Source organism: Meriones unguiculatus, chromosome 9 (genome assembly GCF_030254825.1).
Source record: "Meriones unguiculatus strain TT.TT164.6M chromosome 9, Bangor_MerUng_6.1, whole genome shotgun sequence".
NCBI lineage: Eukaryota > Metazoa > Chordata > Mammalia > Rodentia > Muridae > Meriones > Meriones unguiculatus.
Window position 1 is genome coordinate 60,460,013 of NC_083357.1, and position 16,647 is coordinate 60,476,659.

Consider the following 16,647-nt stretch of genomic DNA (forward strand, 5'->3'; position numbering starts at 1 on the left):
CCGGCTTGGCGACCCACGCGTGCCCAGGCGCGCCGGGGAGAGGTTCGCTTGGTCCTGCAGACCACGCCCCCGGCCCGCAGTTAACTCTCGAGACGCCGTAAGCGGTGTCAGACCGGGAGGGAGGCGGGGACCGGGGCCGGCGGCTCAGCCGCATCCCTCGGGCGCTGCTCTTCGTTCTGAGAAACAGAGGTTTATCAGAAGAAAGTAGGTTTCATGATTTAAAAAAATATATATATATATAATACGTTGCTAGTGGAATGACTTTTTAAAAAAGTTACTAGCATAAATGCTGCATAAGTTTCCCTAGGTACATGTTTATATTTTGCTTATAATCCCCTGGAGCCCTCAGGAGACTCCCACTGTTGCCAATCCTTACTCCTTCAATTAGCCCCATTTCTACTTACAAATTTCTTCCTACGTTTCGATGTGGGCGTTAAGTGTTGCTACACACATGCCATGTATGGAGGTCATTTCTTTCCTTTCCCCATGTGAGTCCTGGGGATAGAACTCGGGTTCATTAGGTTTGGTGCTGCCTTTTTGTGACCTAATGAGGGGCAGATTTTATTAAGTGGTATGACTGCTAGTGAGTTGCCCATGCGTCTCTTAATACCGCTAATTAAACCTTGATCAAGAAGAAAAACATCTAGTTTCAGAGAGGGGGATCAAGGAGAGAGGTACAGAGAATAGTAGAGAGTGAATATATGATCAATACATTATCTGCATGTATAAAAATGCCATAATGAAAGCCATTATTATGTATGGTGACTATGTTAATAAAAGCACTTATTCTGAGGTATGTGCCTGTTCTGAATTTTGTGTTTTTCCAAAATTCCTGTGTTGAAGCTTTAGACTAAAATGGGGGATTTTAGAGACTGAGTTTGATAAGGATTGTATATAAACAAGGCTATGAAGGCAGGTCTTAAGGTGATTCACACACAAGACACACTCACAGTGAGGTCACAGTGTTCTAGAAAGTGCCATCGGTATTCCAGGAAGGGGGAACCCTCATCAGATAACCGAAGCTGCCTTGACATCCATCTTACACATCTGGAGGAAGTGAAAGATTGCCCACTCAGGCTTTGATTTTTTTTAAATTACCGTTCAGAACATCAGTTTATTACAAACAGCTGTTAAGTCAGACGTCTGGCGCTTAAGAGCTTATCTGCCTGTGGCCTTAACGTTCTGGAGGGTGGCGGCACAGGCACCCACGTCAGCAGCAGCTAGAAGGCTTGATTCACTGGGTGTGGTGGGGCCGGCCACACCCACAGCCTCCCAGTGCATCCTAAGTGGTCTGGGAGGCCTGTTGATAAGGACAGTCAAGTCTGGCAGAGAGCGATCAGCCACCGGCGAGCAGGTGGATGATCTCAGAGGCATGCCTGCTGATGCACACTGTCATGGACTTAACGTTGCTGGGACACACCATCAGGAAGTCAGTGGGCTGCTCCACACGGGGGGTGAGAGGTGAGCTCTGGAGAAGCACTGGGTGGCACTACCGCAGAGCATCCTACGCAAGGGCCAGCCAGGCTTCTTTGCCGTGATTCAATCCTGGGGTTTTGGAAACTGTCACCTGCACATTACCAGTGTTCCAGGCCCCCAACAGCTTGATATGAGGGGCCTCTCTTGCCTCCCTTTCGACTATTTCCCACGCACCTTGGGGCACATTGAGGGCATCTCTGGCACAGATGACAGAGCTGGGTTTTTTGTTTTTTGCTGTGACATATGTGACAGTGGCTTTAAACCTTGTTTGCTTTTGTTTTCCCCTTTGAGGCAGTGTTTATGTTGGCTTAAAACACTGGATCGGATTGCCTCAGCCTCCTGAGTAGCTGGGATTACAGGCATGTGCCACCACACTCAGTTAAACCGTGTGGTCTTAAATTCTATAACCTCCCAAAACTTCACTTTACTCACATGTAAAGTAAGGACAGCCAGAACAAGTGGCCAGGACTGAGATGGTTCACTGATCAAGAGTACACACTGCTCTTCTAGAGGACCCAAGTTTAGTTCCCAGCACCCAGGTTGGGAGGTTCACAACCCCTGTAACTGCAGCTTCTGGGGATCTGACCTCCTCGGACACCTGCACTGTTTGGCTATAACTCCACATCACACTGGTGATCTTGATAAAAGGCATTGGGCTATACAGTGTTTATAATTAGTCCTATAATAATCATGGCAGTATTCTTTAACCCACTACCACAGTAAGACACAGACACCTGTTAGATCTTATAATTGCCTTATTTACCTCGGGCGGGGAAGCTATTCCACCTATGCTGTCTCAATAACCCCACCTACCTCCCAGCCCCACCCACTGCCACCCGCCTGAACCATTCCTATCTGGGCTACCTTCTGTTCATAACCTTATAAATTGTTGCTTATCTGTCATCTGGGTCTGTTTCTCCATTCATGACATCCTTGGAATTCTTTCCTCCAGTCCCCATCCTATCATCTTCCTTTCTCCTCTCTTCCTGTCTACCCTGTCCTGTGATTCTCCTGTCCCCAAAGCCTAGGAACCTTACCCATGCCCACCCCATTCTGCCCTGCCCAGGTTTTAGGCCTTTTAATCAGCCAATCAGAAATAATGTCTTTGGCAGGTTTATACAAGGATAGGTGTATGGGGCAGCAACCAGATCTTGAGGGCCAGTAATTAGCATCAAAATAGAAGCATTAGACCAACCCCCAACAGCACACCCACACATTATTCAAAATCAATGCTCCTTTTAAAAAAAAAAAAGAATAAAAAAAATTTTTTTAAATGATTAAGCATCTAATTCCATGGGTTATTCTGTAGATTATGACCACCACATAAGTGGTGAGTGTCTGTCTGGTGTGTGTGAGCACCAGCAGCTGGAGATGCAGCTTAGTGGTTAAGAGCACTTAATGTTCTTCCAGAGGACCCACATACATTTCCTAGGAGATTCCGACACTCCTGGCTTCGAAGGTCATGCACTCATGTCCACATGCTGTATACAAATAATAGACATGCATACACATGCATACACACACACACACACACACATTAAATTTGAAAAAAATATTTTTAAAGTAGCCTGGAGAGATGGCTTAGAGTTTAAAAGCACTGGCTACTTTTCCAGAGGACCAGGGTTTGATTTCCAGTTAGTCCCAGGGGGACAGCAATGCTATGTCCTGGCCTTTGCAGGCACTGCATGCACATGGTAGACAGGCATACATACAGGCAAAACACGCATCCACATTGTTAAAAAAAAAAAATCTTTTAAAAAGGCTGACTCCTCAAGGCAGGTGGCTCTTCGGTGTGGGATGGTCCCTCCACGCAATGAGCACTCATGGCTGCTCGGTTCATTGTGTCACACACTCGCCATTGACAACCGCCAAGGACTGCATTTCAGAGAGGGGAAGGTGACACTGTTTTCAGTGTCTCTCAAAAATCACACCATCCGCCAGAGGAGCTCAGCAAAAGACAAGGTCTGCAGGGGTGAGAGCTGGGTATTACCTAGTGGCACAGCCCATGAAGCCCTGGGTTTCATCCCGGCATCATAAACAGCAAAAAAAATCCATTTCTTCCTAATAAAGACAACAGAAAATATCACATCCTTTATTTTCAATTGCTAGCCCCCCAGTTCCATAAAGTTGTTGCTAACAACCCCACAGGTTGTTTCTCCACATCTCTGGACACAGGAATTGTTCAAACATCAACAGTCAACAAATGCCCATCTTAACAACAGCTTTTCTCACAGTCCCTGGGCACCCTGGAGTATTCAGCCAGTGACAAGCCACCAGGCAAAGCTTTCCATCAGTACCTTCCTGTAGCGTTGCCCTCATCCCTGACCCCTCCATGGGAGAGAAGAAAGAAAATGGAGAGATGCAAAATCAACCAGTTCCCAAAACACAGAACCGAACACTGTATCACAGTAGCCTGGGAGTATAGTATATCCCAAATGTTCACCGCTTCAGCTGCCCCCCCCCAACAGCTGTCCCATCTAGCTGTTCCCTAGCCCCAAGCTGCAACCCCCTGCCTCACAATCGCCCCATCACTCTTTTTTCAGACTCACTGCTTGCTGCTCCTGGCAGTTTTCCCCAGCCCTCTGTCAGGATTGTTGACAGCATGGTGGGATAACACAGAATTAACTAGAAAAGGGAAACATGGATCCCGATGAAAGCTGTAACTGAGGGATAATGCTATGAGATGAACATCAAGTCTGACTCTCCTGAGCCTATCCTTGGCCTGTACTACAATCTGTGCCTACACCTGACTCTCTGGAGCTTCAAGGCTAACAAGTTCCATGGAGGAGACGGACTATTTTAGGAGGACAGCAGATTCTGTGGCCCCTCAGATGACAGCTTTGGCTGGCACTGAGGGCACCACCAGGTGAACCTCTGGAACCCACCCGGGGGCCCGAACATCTCTTTCATGACCTGGTGACCAGAAGGACACCGTTCCTTCTGGTAGATCTGTGTGTGCCGTTCCTTGCCTTGGAATTTGTCCCGAAGCCAATCTGTGCTGATCGTCACCACGTGATCCACGAGGGCCTCCAGAGAGGGAGGACTCAGGAGTGAACCGAGAGAGAGGGGATGGATCCCTGCTCTGTACAGGGCTTCGTTCTTTATAATGTTCCCTGAAAACAAAGAGAGACGTGAGGGCAGGAAACACTCTATGTAGCCTCAAACTCGCTACGTAGCCTAGGCTGAGTTCCTAATCCCCCTGCCTCCATCTGTTAAGTGCTGAGTTATACATATGGGCCGCCACATTAGCTCACAGTCTGTCTTAAGTTATGATGAATGGAGTCTAGCCTGCTGGGCCACTGGGCAATGACCTTGATAAGGAGAGCAGAGTAAGCTGGGAGACACATGGTGGCCACAGACCAGAGAGCTGACTTTTCCCTCAGAGTTTCATAATCGCACTCCCGTTTGCACACAGGTTCTGGGCAAACTTGAGTGGCAGCCTACCTGGCCTCATCTCAGCTGCACCACTAGTCAGCAAGATGCCCTTTGCTTTAGTTTCCTCATCTGAATAGAAGGGAAAGCTAACCAGTGATCGCCCCATGGAACAGCAGGGAGGACAGCCACCGTGTCCCTGAGTCCCTGGAGTCATGTGCGTCAGGCCGGCTGTCACCAGTGTCATGGTGCAGTCAGCTCTCTCCACACATCCAAAAGCCCCTTCTGGAAGCCTTGTTGCTCCTCAGGCATAGAAACAGACCCCACAGGTTCTCCCAAGAAAGCACGAGGCTTTCCCACCTTCCTAGGGTGACTATACCCATGGCAGGCAAAGTCACATTTGGTGTAAGGACGCAGCTTTACCAATACCAACAGCTTTACAGTTGTGGGGGCACTTACTGCTCTCCTGTGGGTAGTAAGAAAGCCATTCCCCAGGTACTAAGAACTACACACGCCTGGTCTCAACTGGAAATGCTCACAGTTTCACTATTCAGTTCTCCAGAGCAGAAACCTGCTTCTTTCTTGCAGAGGAATTTTAATCCAGCAACATGCCTGCTCTGGCAAGGGATCACATCCAAAGACCTAGGTCTGTGTGATCCAGCTGGAATACAGAAATACCCTTAGTATACACCTTTAATCCTTCCTGCTGGAATACCCACCTTTAATCCCACACAATGATGTCTAATTGAGGGACCGACAAAGTGATGAATCAGAGAAAGATTTGACAGAATGAGTCACCGATAGGTTATGTCCAGCTCTCATGAGAACAGACAAAAAAAGAGAAGCTACTTAACAGCTGGCAGAGAGGGTAGAGAGGAAGAGAGTATAGTACAGGAATACAATGAAGTTTGTGCAGTCAGTACAATACAGTTCGGTGCAGTTTGCCTGAGTTCAAGACAGGCAGTTCGGTGCACTTCAGTTCACAAACGTTAGAGGCAGTTTTTCCAAGCAGAGCAATTCAGGGAGAAGCCAAGAGAAGTCAGTCAGCTTGGAGAGGAGTTTTGAGCCAGAAGAGGTGAGTTAATCCAGCCAGCCAGAGTTCAGAAAGAACTGTAAAGGGTAATCTTATTCAGCACTAGAAGGCTGATAACATTCTATGCCTAGGTTAAGCCTAGACCTAGGGATATTTTGATAGAAATGCTCTTGGCTCAGCCCAAGTCATGTATTATTAAAGCTTGCTTATAGCTCTCATCTCATCCCATCATCAAAGGAAATAAAAACATTTCTTCTCTTGGCTTCTAAGAGCCTCTGCTTTGTCAGCGGGAAGCTCCATTGCCAAGAGCAGTACCTATTGGTAGGAACACTCCTTCCTCTCTTCCAATGGCCTGCAGGACAACCATTCCCAGCATGCCTTGACCCAGAACCTTCTATATGCTCCGTAAGTCTCCAGGCTTTAGAGGAGGCAGGTGCCCAACATGATCCCTCTGCTAGGAGGTCACACTAAAATGCCATCAGGAGGCTCACAACTGGCAGTTGCAGCATGTCAGAGCAAGGTCCAAGAATGGGGTCATGTGAGAAAAATTCTGAGCGCTTGGGAAAAAAAACAGGAAACAGGACAAGAGTCGTGTGACCTCCATTTCTTCAAAACATGGAATGGTTCTTGGAGTGTGTTTTCATGCTCCTCCCAGGTGCAGGGGATAGGAGTGAATTTACTTCATTGTTCACTACAGCTGGCTATCGTTATTTGTTTCTATGCCTCTGCGGAAAAACACATTTTTGCCACGTGTGGCTTGTCCCTGTGATTGCATACAGATTGAACTGGTAAGAACTTTACTCATGTAACCATCCTTAGAGGATAAGTTGTCTGATGCTCTGAATGAAGTTGGCTATTTCATGAGACTTTAGTCCACCTCATTTACCGGCTCCATTCTCCCGGGTCCTACCACCTCTAGAGGGATAAACACTATCATGATGCGCGTGCTATGCCAGAGAGAGAATCGAGGACCTGACTAGTTCAACCTCTGAGACTAAAATCAAGACATAAAAAACCAAGATCGTTGGCCCACCCGGGAGTCCTTAAGTCTTGAGTGCCCTACAGATGAGTGACCTCTGTCAATCAGCTCTGTGGGGCTCCTCCCCCTCACACAGGTCATACCTAACCCTGAGAAGTATCTCTGGTCCAACAGTGTGCAGCACACAGGCTGAGCCTGGCTTAGAGCTTCCAGCGCTTGTCCTCGATGGAACTGTTCAGACAAGATGTCGCAGGTGGGATCAACCACCGGGGGAGGGCTCCAGGACATCCGGCAACTATAAAATGCCAGGAAGCCACCGCCACCAAAGTGGAGTACCAGCCTGAGAAGACAGAAGAAATCATACATACCACGTCCTCACATACAACAAGATCACACATTACAACAACTACTGTCCGGTCAGTTCACACATACATAAGCAGACCCCTGCAGAGCCAGTTCACATATATGTACAATCACAATGTAATCGATCACACATGCAACTATCAATGTATATCACCATATAGTTACCGCTGTATAATCATGTCACGTGTGTATACAGTGATCACTATGTAGGTCGGATTTACACACAGGGCGCACATACACAGAATTCCTACTCTACAGTCAGTTCATCTGCATATTAAGTTTCTGTACTCCTCTGGATCAAACCAGGAAGTTAAGCTCCCATGATCAGAATCATAAACACCTCAGGGCCAAGAGGCATGAAATAAAACATGCATATATGCTGTCTTCTAATTACATTATAGCAACACATGCTGACACACAGAAAGCTGCAAGTCTGAGTCGGGGAGGTCAGTGGGAACGTGGACTAGCGGTGGGGGGAGGGGCAGGGAGAAGATGAGAAATGGCGGCAAAGATGGAATCCCTTCCAGGTTCAGGCCAGATTAACCAAGAGGACACTCCTACACAGAGGTGCCCCTGGCCTCTTGGATGTCCAGCAAAGAAAGGACATCTCGCACACCTTTTCGGTTATTTTAAAGGGATACCGGGATACTTCGTAGGGACAGCTAATCCGTCTAAGAGCTGCCTCTCCACTGGAAGCAGTAGAGCCTGAGTCCACATCTGACCTCGTCAGTGTTCTGACAGGCAAGAAGGGCAGAGGCAACTTCAGGAAGCTAGGGTCTGCGCACTGTGGTACACACCTGCAATCCCAGCACTCAGAGAGTCCGAGATGGGAGGATTATGAATTTGAGCCTAGTCTAGGCTATACAAGAAGACCCTTGTCACAGAATAACCTGGGAAATATTTCTTATTTTCTTTCCTTTTTGTTTTTAATCGTCAGAGTTGGCAAGATGGATCAGAGGGTAAAGGTGTTTGCCGTCAACCCCGATGACTTGAGTTTGATCTCCAGGGCCCACAGAACCAACTGCTGCAAGTTGTCCTCTGATCCCAACATATGTGCCATGGCATATGCACACATGTGCATACACAACAAATGAATGAATGAATGTAATAAAAATTACTCTTTCAATGCACAGTACCACAAAATAACCCACCAAACTTACAAAACAGAACAGTGACTCAACAGAAGGGGAATTCTTTGCTAAAAGGGAAAGTCAGACATGACCACTGACTACCTAAAACTTAAAAACTCCCAAGTTCCTGGCAAGAATCCTGACAACACGGGTTACCAGACTTAGTACCCCAAAGCTTTAAAAAGTGTAGCATGAGGCTGCTGAGAATCCTAGCAGGCTTAACCTGAATTTGATCTCCACAACTCCCATAAGAGGGATGATTCAACTTCCAGAAGTTGCCCTCTGACCTCCCCATGCACAATGAGGTGCACGCACTCATGCAATAATAATGAAATAGGTAACTATTGTTATCTATAGATAATAGATAACTATGTCATTGCTAGCATGGATACAAATAGCCCAATGTTGCCAGTAAGAAGACAGCCATAAGAATGTTCATTCCTGGAGACTCCCTGGGATCCCAGAGTGGACCTGATCAGAGTACATCCTGGTCAGGATTTAATTAAAGCTTGCTTCAAATTTGGAAAAAGAAAGAAAGAGAGAGAAAGAAAGAAAAGAAGGAAAGAAGGAAGGAAGGAAGAAAGAACGAAAGAAACAAACAAAGAGACAAAGAAACAAAGAAAGAAAGTTCATTCCCTTTCAGAAGCAATTGGGAGTTGCTGCCATGGAAGTAACCCTACCTGTAAGCAGAGCTTATGCTCTCAACGTTCACAAATTAAGTGAGTGGGAAATATATAACCAGGAAATAAATAACCGTGCCCCTAAATTCACACTTGAGACAGTTCATTCTCAAGTGCCACGATGATTGGAAACCCCATCCTGTTCTCTCAGTGATCCGAGCAGTTATAATCATCCGGGGTGCAGACCACGGCCCAGTTCTTATGGGGGAATATGCACCCTTTCTGCCTCCTGGAGAGCAAACTGCACATCCCCAAGTTCATCCCATCAGCCAATGCCATGCTTTGTCAAAGAGGGAACCACGTGAATACTGTTGACCCTACTAGGACCCCTGCACACATCACACCATTACCTGGGCACTGGGTCTCTCCAGTCACCTCTTTTGTTAGCTTTCTTTGCTCTGGAGAAGTCATTCACCCAGACACTGCCAAACAAGCCAAACCTGACCTCCAGCCACCTCTGGGCACCTGCTAAAGGATTCTGTCCCCCAAGACCAGAGGAACCATTGGACCCACTGGGAACAGGCTCCCCGGATCCAGAGGGGCCCACAGAGCTTTCTTGAGCACTGGGCCCCAAAGCCAGTTCTGGGTCCATGGCCTGTTCCTGCCACACTCCTTGTACAGGCTGTGGGCTGCTGAGTGGCTCCATCTCTTCATCCGGATCAAACCGAAGGAATAACTTTTTTCCATGCACCTAGCCAAAAAAAAAAAAAAAAAAAAAAAAAAAAAAAAAAAAAAAAAAGATTAAGCCTTAGAGAGCCCCACAGGGGATCAAAGCTTCACAAACAGCTAGCTGCTTACAGTCTGGTTCCCACCCCTCACCCAGAGCTTCCCCAGAACAGAGGATCTCTCTTTTTTGTTCTTTTGCCCCAGAGGGGTGTGCAGCAAGTACATGGCTTTCAAAACCCCTGAAAGCACCTGGAGGAGTTGAATTTGTGATGGGACAGGTCTACGCCAGACAGCAAAGCTACCCAGAACCAACAAGGAGGGATGTTCCCAAAGATTTCAGGAACTCGGTAAAAGATTAAACCAATGGTCATTCTTTTAGTTACTTCATGACCCTTTAGTTACTTCTTTCTAGGCTGCAGTGAACAGCATGTGCATGCTCAGCCTGAGCACAGTTAGAGAAAGAACATCATAAAACCCAGAGGCATCCTGTACCCAGCAACTTGAACCTGGAAAAGGTTAACAACCACAAGAGAACTCACATATAAAAGACTCAACTACAATCTGATGAGCGTGGTGGCTCACGGCTGGAATCTCAACACTAAGAAGGCTGAGGCAGGAGGATTTGTGAGCTCAGTGGGTAAACTCAAAGCCACTACCTCCAGCAGATGGGATACGGTATCCATCTGTGATGTGGGTGGGTAGCAGGTACAGGATGGCGGCACATATGATACAGCAGAGACACAGGGACCTGCCCTGAAACCCCACTTTGACCCTAGACAAGCCTGAGGGTTAGAGGAAGCTCCTCTGCGGAGAGCCGGAAGGGTGTGAGATTACAGCAATTTGAGCCTATGATCCCAGCACTGGGAGGTGGAGACCGGGAAAATCCCTGGAGCTCCCTGGTCAGCTAGTTCAGCCAAGTGGTGAGCTTTACATTCAGTGAGGCATGCTGTTTAAGAAGATAAGTTGAGAGCCCTTGAGGAAGACAGCCAACGTCAACCGACAACCTTCATACACACAGGCCTACTCATGCATGCTTCCTGGCACACCTCTGTCTCCTGTCACAAACTGTCTTCTCCCCAAGTCCCATCTCCTCCAGGCCAGAAGGACGCCTTCATATCAAAGCCATTACTGGGCCTTCATTACAGCTATGATTTGCCTTCTTGGGCAGTTCTCTCATGAAAATACGGGTCCTTCCTCCCCATCCAAATCTCTGTTTCTCAGGGGAAAAGACCCCTGGAAGCACCATGGCACAATCCCAGGTTCAGGCCTCTCGGGGCTCCCACAGCATGGATGTCTCCTCTGTTTCCTGAGAAACAGGATCCATTGCACCTCTCACTCCCCTGCCGCACATCTGTTCCCAAATCTCTTCAGTGATATAGAAGTGCCAGTTCTGTGACAGCAAGAAAGTGCTGAGAGACCAAAGCTATGCTCAAACCATGCAGGCCAGTCTCTACAAAGACACTGCCGGCCTAAAGTTTGGAAGATCTAAACTTCGGACTAAAGTTTGGACTCCTACACTTAGATGATTCAGAGCCTCAGTTTCAAAAAATAAACTGTAGGTGAAGGGCTAGGAGACATCTTCCCCTCAAAGAATGGTTCTGTAGCCTAGGGGGAGTGTGTGTGCATGTGCACACGTGCAGATGGAAGAAAAGAACTAGCAATCTATCAGGTATACAGCATGCTTTGTCAGGCATAAGTCTGTTCCTACAAGAACTTTAACAAATAAGCGTGTCTCAGCCCGTGTTCTGTTGCTGTGAAGAGACACCATGACCAAGAGAACTCTTAGGAAAGAAAACATGTAACTGGGGTCTTGCTGACAGTTTCAGAGGGTGACTCCACAACCATCATGGCAGGAAACAGACAGGCACGGTGCTAGAGCAGTGGCAGACAGCTTTACATCCTGACTCATAAGCAGTAGGCATCGGGGAGGGCAGAGAGAGAGATAGAGAGACGGGTGGGCTTTGGGAACCTCAAAGCCCACTCCCAGTGGACCAACAAGACCACATCTTCTCCAACAAGGCCACAATTCCTAATCCTCCCCAACAGTTGTATTCTCTGATGACCAAGCATGAGCCTTTGGGAATCATTCTCACTCGAACCACCAAAAGTGTTTTGTCCCCCATCTACAGTTGAAGATAGCAGAGCTAAGAAATTGAGAACCTGCTGTAACTTGCTTTTGCTACTTTGTAGTTTCTTCCTTTTCCGCCCTTTATCTTCCCAGTTTCACCACCTATCACTAGATAAGAGAGAAAGAAGGATAGAGGAAAGAGAGACAGAGATCCTAGAATCTAACTTTTTTTCTTAGTTGAAAAGCATGACTACCTTCAAACCAAAATCAATGCCCCAGAACTACCAACCAACTACCAACCATGCCTCCCATGGCACTAACATTTCTATACCCTCTGAAAAACCCCTAGAATTACAAACACCACACAATCACAGAAACTATTTGCAGCTGGCTTCCATGCCTCTGCTAGAGCACGAGGCAAATCATAGTCAGCTGCTGAGGACAGTCTGCAGCAGCTCCATATCCTCACACCTGGGATTAAAACAAACACGTGTTCTTACTAGTATTTTTGTGTTTTTAAAAGAAACCAAAATTCCAGAATTGACACTACAACTTGCTTCAGACCACAAAGCTAAGCAGCAGCAGATCCCAAATGTTAACATACAAAATTCACCCCACACCTCCTACATGCAAATACTCATAGCTAAGCAAGAAGAGGAATGACCAGGATACAGCTTCACCCTGTTTCTGTCTCCCCACTCAACAGGAAGGACAGACTTGACAGTAAGGATGCAACAGGAGGAAGAAGAAGATATCCCAGAAGTCCAGAGGAGTCATCGCTCAGCCAGTGTAAGGCAGGCAGGAAAGGGTGACTAAGGGGATCTTATACCACAGTAAACTGAAGAGGCAGGAGTAGAAGCAGAATTGAAAGAAAAAAAGGAACATGTGCCCAAGCAGGGCAAACATCCACACCAACGGCAAGAACTAACAGGGCTGCAGGCAGCTAGTCTGAGCAAAGGACTAGAAGCTGGGTGCAAAGGCTGGAGGCCGGAGGGACAGGGAGGGGTCAGTCCACAGGGCGTTCCCCGAGAAGGAATTCTGACTCCTGCTCCGGATGATAAGGCGTGAATCCAGATCTTTGACAGTACTCATTCCTTACTTCACAGCTGGCCAGTGGGGGCCAGCGGCCCCACACCAAACAGAAATTCACATAAGACAATGAGATGGGCTCTCCTGATTAGTCCTTTTTATATGTTCTTCACCAGGCCCTGTCCACTGTGACAGGAAACAGCACACTGAGAGCAGGGTCATATACTATCCTAGCACAGCTGTGCACTGCTTACAGAAAGGATGTCTATCCCAAAACACCCTCTGTAAATGTCTCCAGGGGACACCTCCAGGGGAGGTGGCCAGCCTACCTGAGTGGGACCTGGGGAAGCGATACTCACCTGGGTAGCCTGGAGCCACAGAGACTGAAAGGCGGCAGGGCATAGCTTCTTACTGCTGCCCCCTGTCTTGACCACCTTCTGGCCCACAAAAGGGGATACAAGATGGTGAAACTTCCTCACAGATGGCCCCTCCGGCATCTCTGCAGGCAGAAAGCTGTAGTTGCCTGCGGCCACCGATAGTAACCGCCTGCACAAGGGTCTGGGAATTAAAAGAGACAGAGAACACAAAGAAGTGACACCAAGACAGTGCTCTGATCAAGGTGCCATCTTTACTACAGAGTAAACCACTTATATAGGTAAACCACAAGGGACTTTCCAAGTAAACACATCCAAGCAAAACAGGAGGCTTAACCAGGCAAAACAGGAAGCTTAACTAAGTAAAACAGGAGGTGTCTGCTGAAAAACAACAAGAATAGCGCGCCAGCATGACTTGTAAGCACATGACCATCTCAGGTCCAATGGAATGGCTACCTCAGGAAGCAGCAAAGGAGACCGTTGACTTAGCCAGGTCCTCTCCAGCATGTCTGATGGTGTGGCACCCCGAGAAGCCAGCTTGGGTCACCCACTTTAAGAGTATAGATGCCAAAACTGGAACCTGACTGAGGTGAGGGGTGGGGGTGGGGTCAGATCTCAGAGAGGACTGAGCTGGGTATGTTAAGGGCCAGCTTCCCTTCAATGGTTCTCCTCCTGGCCCCTCACCTTTACCCACAGAGCAAATCACCATAGTGTGCTGGGTGCTATGTAATAGGCACTGTCTGCTTTAATGGCACTGCCACAAAAGAAACCACTCCTTTGTTTCGTTTCTTGAGACAGAGTCTTGCTATGTAGCTCTAGGTTAGCTGGTCCTATATTGCTAGCTGTCCTCAAACTTTCATTCCAACCCTCTGCTGACTTTTCCATACGTGGATCTGGCTCTCTCAGGACCACCTCAGGTAAAGATGATATACACCAGTTGTGAGGCCTCTAAAAATGGTTCTGCATCTGTGCCCGTGGTGCCTGCAGAGCTCACAACGGTGATAAGCAGACACCACCCAGGCAGGGCGGCTGCTAAACTGCTTAACTCCTGATTAATGCCTGACTCAACAGTAAAGGCAGGGCAGGGCTGCCTGTCACTCCTTCCCTCCCTGTCCTCGACCATTCAAAGGCACCAAGGGGCATCAGAATGAGATAGCCTGGGTTGTCTGCATCCTGACTCACTGAGCAGTCATCTCCCCATTCTCCCCCCACCCCTATCCCCAACTCAAAGCTGCACCTAACCTTACCTGTCACTCACCAGTACTGAGCTCATGAATTATGGTGAAAATTAAAGGCACACAGCAGGTAGTTATGATTTCAGTGTTGTTAAAAAGCCAGGATGGTGCTGATTGTTGTTAAGTCTCACTCTGTAGCCCAGGCTGGTCCTTGAACTCTCAACGATTCTCGTGCCTGAATATCCCAATTGTGGGCTACACACAGCTCCCCACTAAGACACCTAAAATATTTATCGTAATCAAAGTATGGGGATGCCCTAGACATCCCACGAATTCTTATGGCAGTCAATAACACTATTTTTCTTGTCTGTCTTGAGATAGGTTTGCCTATATTCCGGATGCCAAGCTGGCCTGTAGCCCGCTGTGTATGTGTGGCCTCCACCTCCAGAGTCCTGTCGTTACAGGACTGCGACACCACCTCTGGTTTATGCACACACCCTGGGTGTTGGGCAAGATAGGCCATCCCTCTCTACCAAATGTGCCAAGGCTTCAGTGTGTTTACTTAAAGGTGTACATGTTTGGATTCGCACCCACAATCTTGGAAATGTGGTAACAGTTCACCTACTCCAACCTTCAGGGAAAGCTGCTGGCCTGGAAGGCAGCTTGGCAGGCACCGAGGGCCTAACCACCTCTAAGTTCAGAGTCCTCCTGGCCTCCGTCTGAAAAGCCTGCTCATGCAATGCACCGTAATCTTCAATCTGGATGGCTGGTCTTGGGTGGCGCAAGCACCAAGCACTCTGGGAGTTCTAGGCAAGCCTGGTCAACAGGGCCAGCCCTGACTACATAGAGACCTTGTCTCAAAACAAACACCTCTACCCCTGAGCATGCTGATGGACAGGGAAGGGATAAGAGAAGATACGGTGAGGTGGCCAGGCTGTGCAGGACGTGGTCCCTGTTCTCCAGGGGCCAGGGAAAATCATGGGCGACAGCGTTTCTCAGCTCTTCGGTGTGATGGAAGGGGGAGCGAACACGGGAGGATCACGAATGCTCAGCTAAGAGGAAGGCAACGTGATCAACAAAAACAAACTACCCGGAAGAGACGCTGCTTAATTTTTCTGTAACTGACTTTTCACCAAAGATTAAAAAGAAAAAAACGTGCTGACAATGTGCACCTGTGTGGCCCGGTAGGGTGGGGAGGAGGAGGACGACGACGAGGACCTAAGCAGGCCCCACGGAGCTGTACACTCAGCAGCCGCAGGCGGGAGCGCAGTAGGCCAGTACCTTCCAGACCAGGGCGGGAAGATGAGGGCTGGAGGCAGTGTGGCTCGGGCCGAAGGGCTCCTCCCCCAGGGTAGGCGGGCAGCTACTTCCGGGACTCCGGGGCACCTCCCAGGGTCAGAGCTCATCCTAGAGATGGGGAGGGAGCCGTGGGTTCCTCTCCCGCCTGCCGCCGACAGGGAGGAGCTACAAGCTTTTCCCTGGGGTTGCTGGAGAAAAGCTGCATGCAGCTCCCCGAGCCGAGATGGGGAGCTGCATGCAGCTTCTCTCCTGGAGGCGCTGGAGGTGGGGTTCATCTCGAGATGGGGCTGTGAGCTCCTTTAGTTGGTCTCCTCGCATGGGTAGGAGGGATACTGCGGTGTTGTCCCCGCAGTGACCACTGGGGCGCAGCTCTCTCTCTGGGCCGAGGTGCAAGCTCTTCCCCCTTCCCTTGAGGCACTCTGGGAGCATCTTCGCCTAACCCGCAGGCCCCCCCCCCCAAAAAAAAATTCTCACCCCCCATTCCCTCCTCCTTATCCCTACAGGCTTGCCAATAAGGGTCTAGGAGAGCGTGGACTGGTACCAAGAAAAGGCAAGCACTCAGAATCCAATGGTCTTGAATGGTTCTGACCAAGATATTTCAGTTCCTCCACGCTTCACGAAGGTGTTTGTTTGGGTTTAGGTTTTTTGAGACAAAGCCTCACAGTACAATGCTGGCTGGCTTGGAGCTCACTGTAACCCTAGCTAGCCTTGGACCCCTGGATGACCCTCCAGTCTTTGTCGCTCAGGTACTAGGATTTTAAACACAGCCAGCACTGTAATGCTTTTAAAGAGTGAGCTTTACTTTTTTACTTTATATTATTTTAATAATGTTTGAATTTTTACTATAGGCTTTTTTTTTTATTGTGTATTGAAGTTTTTACTTGGAAGATTAAAGATGATAGCAGGTTATTCAAAGATAGTTAGGACTCCAAGAAGGGTTGGAGCCAGTCAAGGGACTTTTGGCAAACTCTGAACAGGCCCAGCTAGAGTGTCAGTCCCTGGA

The 16,647-nt window shown here is 48.3% G+C and overlaps 1 protein-coding gene across 2 annotated transcripts; it reads right to left on the reverse strand.

Annotated features, from left to right (window-relative positions):
• Nucleotides 1-3,572: 3,572 nt before the first annotated feature.
• On the reverse strand, nt 3,573-15,760 carry Neil2 (nei like DNA glycosylase 2). Of its 2 annotated transcripts, none has more exons than XM_021658428.2 (5): nt 15,518-15,760; nt 13,156-13,354; nt 9,384-9,724; nt 7,004-7,200; nt 3,573-4,589 (listed from the first exon to the last, which is right to left on the reverse strand). In XM_021658428.2, the coding sequence occupies exons 2-5, from the start codon at nt 13,291-13,293 to the stop codon at nt 4,276-4,278; spliced, it is 990 nt and encodes a 329-aa protein (XP_021514103.1). In that variant the 5' UTR covers nt 13,294-13,354; nt 15,518-15,760; the 3' UTR covers nt 3,573-4,275. The 2 variants fall into 2 exon arrangements, with proteins under 2 accessions (XP_021514103.1, XP_060247285.1); XM_060391302.1 differs by having other exon boundaries at nt 15,627-15,740.
• Between the last annotated feature and the right edge of the window lie 887 nt (nt 15,761-16,647).